Source organism: Anguilla rostrata, chromosome 14 (genome assembly GCF_018555375.3).
Source record: "Anguilla rostrata isolate EN2019 chromosome 14, ASM1855537v3, whole genome shotgun sequence".
Taxonomy (NCBI): Eukaryota; Metazoa; Chordata; class Actinopteri; order Anguilliformes; family Anguillidae; genus Anguilla; species Anguilla rostrata.
This window is the reverse complement of record NC_057946.1, coordinates 34,356,980-34,362,979: the sequence shown is the minus strand read 5'-3', so window position 1 is coordinate 34,362,979 and position 6,000 is coordinate 34,356,980. Positions and strand designations below refer to the sequence as shown.

General features: G+C 44.4%; 1 protein-coding gene across 1 annotated transcript in view; it reads right to left on the bottom strand.

Moving 5' to 3' along the window:
- Window positions 1-1,553: 1,553 nt before the first annotated feature.
- The window catches only part of LOC135239947 (protein unc-13 homolog B-like), a 65,874-nt gene continuing 61,427 nt past the window's right edge, over window positions 1,554-6,000 (bottom strand). The window contains exon 33 of the mRNA XM_064308957.1: window positions 1,554-5,557. Within this exon, the coding sequence (XP_064165027.1) occupies window positions 5,272-5,557 (286 nt within the window). The 3' untranslated portion in view covers window positions 1,554-5,271. The remainder of the gene's footprint in view (window positions 5,558-6,000) is intronic.

The following is a 6,000-nucleotide window of genomic DNA, read 5'->3' as shown; positions in this document are numbered from 1 at the left end:
ATGAAGGAATGAGTGAGCCTGCATGATTGCACTTCTCTGTGACAGGAATGTTCTCCATTTTGTACACAGATAGTAATACAGCGTTATGAGCTGCAAAATGCTCCAAAGTAATGATGATACAATTTTGTTTCAATTTTTAAAAAAAGTTTTTACATTTTGATTGCTGGATATTTTGACATGTGCAAGTTCCATTACTGCATGAGCGTCACTTAGAACTGTGCTGCTGGTACTGCCCCAACTCTCAAGAAACCTGTGGCCCAGTCACCTCTGGCAATTTCCCGAGTGTGCACATGCCGAACGCTTTTCCATTCTCCGTGAGAAGTAATATTTGCCGCTGTGAAATCAATTCAGATAAAAGCAAGGCTACATACCTCAAGATATGAAAAGTTATGATAACCAAGTTTGTGGGGTGATAAAACTCACAGCACTTACATGCGAGGGAGAAAGTTGCAAACAAGACTTCTTTGTACCAGCTTTTCGTGTACAAACCCCACCAAGTGAATATAAAAACGCTGTTTTTACCAGCTCAAAAAATAACCAATAACAAACCGTAATTATTTTATCCCACTACTTGTTTCATTAGTCGGCAATAACTCAGGTTTAATCGTTACTCAAGTCTACAAAAGAATCGTCCAATCAGAGACTTCATCCTGTCACTTCTGGTGACAAGTCTAGTTCCATAATCACCACACCACTCAACCACCCCAGGTTATATTTATTTAATCATTTATCCTTGAATTATTGGTTTATTGAAACTATTTATCATTTATTTATACAGGTGGTCTCACTGAGATTAAAATGTCTTTTATAAGAGACCCCTGCTGAGGAGACAGCAGTCATGCACTCACTACCATTACAGACATAAATAATACAAGTTTTAAAGATATTTGAGTTGAATCCTGCACCCCTAACACTTCCTGTTTCCTGTGGTCAGTTTCAGTTTTGAACCAACCACAGACCTCCTTTTCTACCTGCTCTCTTCAGGAAGTTGAAGTTACGGTCAGCATTATTGTAACTACACCAAAACTGCCCGTTGTGGTCGCTCTGGTGTACAGTACCTTGAAATTCAGTGAAGGAAAGGCAACACGCTGCTGTCTCTCTGTTTGTCATGCGTTTATAAGAACATTTGAGGTCCCAACAAGGACACCACTTGGCTTATTGGCATTAACAGTAAAAGCCGTGTAAAAAGTCCATTGAAATACTCTCATAATATTGTACACTCAAATGGCTGATACTGTCTGTGTATATCTCTTTATCAGTCAGTACATCAGTACACATAACCATTTTGCCCTCAGTCAAAATGGTGAAAATGCTGACTGCAGAGATTGTACCAACTTTCATAGTTCAATTATTTCTCAAGGGTAAAAATAACCACCATTCTGGATCTTACTGGCCCATTGCACTTCTACTTCAACCACTCACCCAACGGAAGAGGAAATGTGAATGTTTAAAAGATGCTGACTGTGCAACAGATGTACAATGTGTCCCATGAAAATTTCAATCCTTGATTTATTATATCAGACAAATAAATAAATCTCCCAGAGACAAAGACAAACAGTTTCTTAAATACTTTATATACAAAATTCATGAATCAGTATGCATTTAATGATAAATACTATTTTTTTCCCCCGCCAATGGTGGTACATAAATAAAAATTCACAGCCCAATGTCAACGTACATTGATTGCTATACAATACATGCTATCTTTGTCATTTTTAGAAAGATATATATATATATATCTTTGTATATATATATATATATATATTTGTGCAAGAGTCCGTGTTTTTTTTAAAGAAAAAGAACAAGTGAACAGAAATAAAAAAGAAGAAATAAACAGAACACTTGCACTGCTTGGCACGAGGTAAACACTAAATAATCCCTCCTCAGATCAAGCCGGAACGGAGTATCACCCCAATGCCCACCTCTTAGCCAGCAGGGAGCTCACACAGTCCCTGATAGATAGGGGCCAATCTGACAAATCTGACTACTGAGATACCAAAAGGTGCGGGTTCAACAGCTAAATGAGGATGTAACAGGGATGAGCGTTAGGATTTATGAACTTAATTGTAGATAATTGTATCTATAGCAACAACTGCTACCAGTGAACAACTGCTTTGAACAGATAATGTTCTGCAATGGAGGGAAAAGTTGTTCAGTTGGGTCACAGAAATCTGTGATTGGGGGCATGTGATAGGCTCTACCCATTATCAGGGTCATGATGCCTACCTTGGCCATACAGTACCTAGCAGTGGTCAAAGCCCCATGTGGGCTCTGGTGAGGGTGGTAAATGGGCAATCTATTCACATGCATAAAAATATCACTATGTGGCATACAGTAGTAGAATACTGAAAAGTGGTTGGCCATACAGAATGTGGTCCAGAAAGCTGGTTTCTTTGAGAGGACAGCATTGAGGTGTACATTCTTTTGTGTGTTCACAGGCTGATTTGAAGAAGGATCCTACATCACACAAAGAAAAAAAAAAAAACATTCTCAGAAAAACTGTCAAACACAAACGACATAAAAAGAACCCAGTAACATTTGCAGTCGCCAGACTTTCACTTCATCAAACTGACAATGTGAACAAGTGACATGAATGGGCATTAAGAAAAGGAAAACAGTTGAATGTGCAAAAAAAAAAAAAATTAAATAAAAAATAAAGAAGGACACCTTATCGTTAACAGTTACGGTACGCTTTCGGTTTGGTCCGGTTTTTGGCAGGCATCCCCAGCCCTCCATTTCAGTGAAGTAACACAGACACTGGGGAGGGTTTCTGTGTGGACTCCACGTCTGTCAAATGCAGTTAAACACAGTAAGGCCGCTGAGAAGGACAAGGGCACGAAACTCGCGAGAAAGAAGAGCTGTGTGAAAAAAGCCACAGATTTGGGACTGCTCCCTTACAGCGTCTCGTCTGTGTTTCTCCGAAGCCTCCACTGGTTCCTGAATGTGTGCTAACCGATCCTGGCAGAATTACCTATGCCTGACATTAAAATGGAATCCTCAGGCAGCCATTTTCTATGTGTGTGTGCTTTTTACATTTGGCTAAAAAACTTTGTGGCAGTGCAGTATAATGGTTAGGGACTTGGACTTGGAACGGAAAGCTTGTTGGTTACTCTTTGCAGCCGGGAAGAGTAGCCAATTTACTTTATCTGGACTGTGTCGGTAAAAACATGCAGCTGTGTAAACGCATTGTATGTAAAAACGTAATCTGCGCAAGTCACTCTGAGTAGGGCCGTCCGTTAAATGCCAAAATAAAAGTGTAGGCTACTTTTTGAAATGACTGTCAATGTTTTCTGAAATATGTGCACTTTACGCTCCAGTGTGATTTATGCGCTGAACAGTGATCGCAAGGTTGCAGACCAGACTTTTTTTCATAAAGCATTCCTCTTTGCCCACGCCAGTTCTGCAACAAACCTCAAAATAATACGTGCAGAGCAAAGTTGTTGTCTCTGTGTTTGTCATGGATTTATAAGAACATTTCAGGTACCAACATGGACACCACTTGGCTTATTGGCATTAACAGTAAAAGCCGTGTGAAGTCCTTTGAAATCTTCTCGTAATTTAGTATACTAGAATGGCTGACACTGTCTGTAGATTTTCTCTTTATGGTAGAATTCCACAATCTGATTCAAGTAACCTCTCCATTCAGAGCATTGATACTGTGGTGCATGGAAATCTCCATTATAAAAAAACACATTTTAGACATTTAGCCACTTTAAACCCACAATCCTTTAGAGCGTTCTCCAGAGTTCTCAAGTTTCTTTAGTCCAAATCCTCTTCAATCAGATGAGCAGAACACCGTCAGGAGGCCAAAAGTAGGATTTGACACATTAACCTTCGATCAGGGCCATTCACATCCGTCTGTCTGCCGATCCAAACTGAAGATTTATCCAGACCGGAAGCTTCTCTAGGTCTCAGATGACTCCACTGCAAAAGGTCCTTGGGTTGTGCGAACACCGGCACGTTTAGTGTAAAGCCGCCAGCTGGCCCAAACCACAGAAGGCGCTCCATTGGTGCACACATGCTACCCATGAGCAGCTGCTACAGAACGGCAGCCATTCCCTCCCCCCGCAGAGTTATTGCTAAAAACAAAAGACCATGGCGGTGTAAAACCACTCAAACAATTTAAAAACAGAAGCTTCCTCAATCACCTCTTATTTTCAAATTTGATCAAAGAGCAGACCTATTAACCCTACATGGAAAAACCAAGGTGTGTCAGTTAGCGGACGGACTAGGTTTGGCGTATGTAACTGACCTCCTTTGTGAGCAAACTGTGGTCTGTTATGACTGAGCAGTGTAGAAGCGTCACAGTAACTGCAGTCTGTATTTCACAGCTATGCTTTTTAAGGCCTCAGATTCAGGGATATGACTGCACTTTAGAATATATTGCACTTGGACCCAAAACCAAGAAGGGATAACTCGGCGTGAGTCAACCGTGAGCGTTCGTTTGGACCGGGGCGAGCTGGACAAGCGGCAGCCTGAATAGTAGCAGCGGTGGAGGCTGGGAGAGTCCGACAGAGACAGAGTGAATGAGTGATTGAGTCACTGAGTCACTGAGTGAGTGAGTTAGCGCGTGAGTCACTGAGTGAGTGAGTGAGTGAGTGAGTCATTGAGTCACTGAGTGAGTGAGTGAGTTAGTGAGTCATTGAGTCACTGAGTGAGTGAGTGAGTTAGTGAGTCACTAGAGTGTGAGTGTGTGTGTGTGTGTGTGAGTGAGAGTGAGAGTGTGTGTGTGTGAGTGAGAGTGAGAGCGTGAGTGTGTGTGTGTGTGTGCTTGCGTGCGTGTGCGTGCATGTGAGAATGACAGAGTGTGGGTGACCAGATGTCTATTGCCGTAAGAGGAGCAGTCCAAAAACTGTGCTGTCCAGACGAGCCTGGCAGGCAGCTGGAGGGGGCAGCCCTCTCTTATCTACAGTTCAGCATCTTCATCAGAGAGGGGGTGGGTGGGGCAGAACGGGGGGAGAGGGTGGGAGAGCTTTACCTGCAATATGGGCGGGGCCTCTTCCTTGGGTGACCCTCCCCCAGCCTGTCACTCATTCCCTGCCTCTTCCAAGCAGAGGGTAAAGAGATGAGGTGCTGCTTCATCGAAAGTTTCACCCGCCAATCACACCACTCTGCCTTCTGATTGGCCACCAGGCTGTACAGCACAGCAGCTACTACTCTTGTACACCACTAGCCTCACCCACCACGCCCACCCTCTCACCACTGGTTGATAATGGCAGGGTAGTTCCACCTCCTCCACCGCTCCCCCCCCCACCTCCGACCCCGCCCTCCTCATCTGCCCTCCTCGGCCGAGCGGGTCTCGGACTTGAGCTTGACGAACTCCTTGGCGACCTCGTCGTTGTTGCGCTGGGACAGGATCCTCAGGACGGTCTGTCCCGTCTCGTCCATGTGGACCCGCCGGCCCAGGGGGCACCAGCAGGCGCAGCTGCCCCTCTCCGCCACGTCCCGCAGCTGCAGCACGGCCACGCCCACCACCCGGTCCGCCCGCCCAAAGCAGTAGTCCTTCACGCACACCTGCAGCTCGTAGCAGTCCGGCCCGTCCTCGTTACTGAGGATACTGCAGAGAGAGGGGGAGAGAGGGGGGTTGAAGGATGGACCCTCGGAGAACGAGAGAAAGAGGAGACGCAGTAGGGGAGATAAAGAGGAAGGAGTGGGGTGATAAGGGGGAGAGAGATAGTGAAAGAGGAGGCAAAGAAAAGGCAACAAAGGGAGGCAAAAAATGGAAACGAAGCAGGCATAGAGGTGGAGAGAGGAGCAGAAGGAGATGGAAGAAAAGAGAAAGACGGGGTGGTGAAGGGAAAACGAAAGAAGAAGGGAAAGAGATTGGGACAAAAATATTGAGGAAAAGAAAGATGGAGTGGGAGCATAAAGTGATATAGAAATAGCGAGTGAGGGCGACACATGGTGTTTGTGAGTAAAACTGCTGATTACATAAAATACTGAACAGCTGCCATCTGCACTGACAAGATAATACAGGAATACAATAACAATGGATCAGAG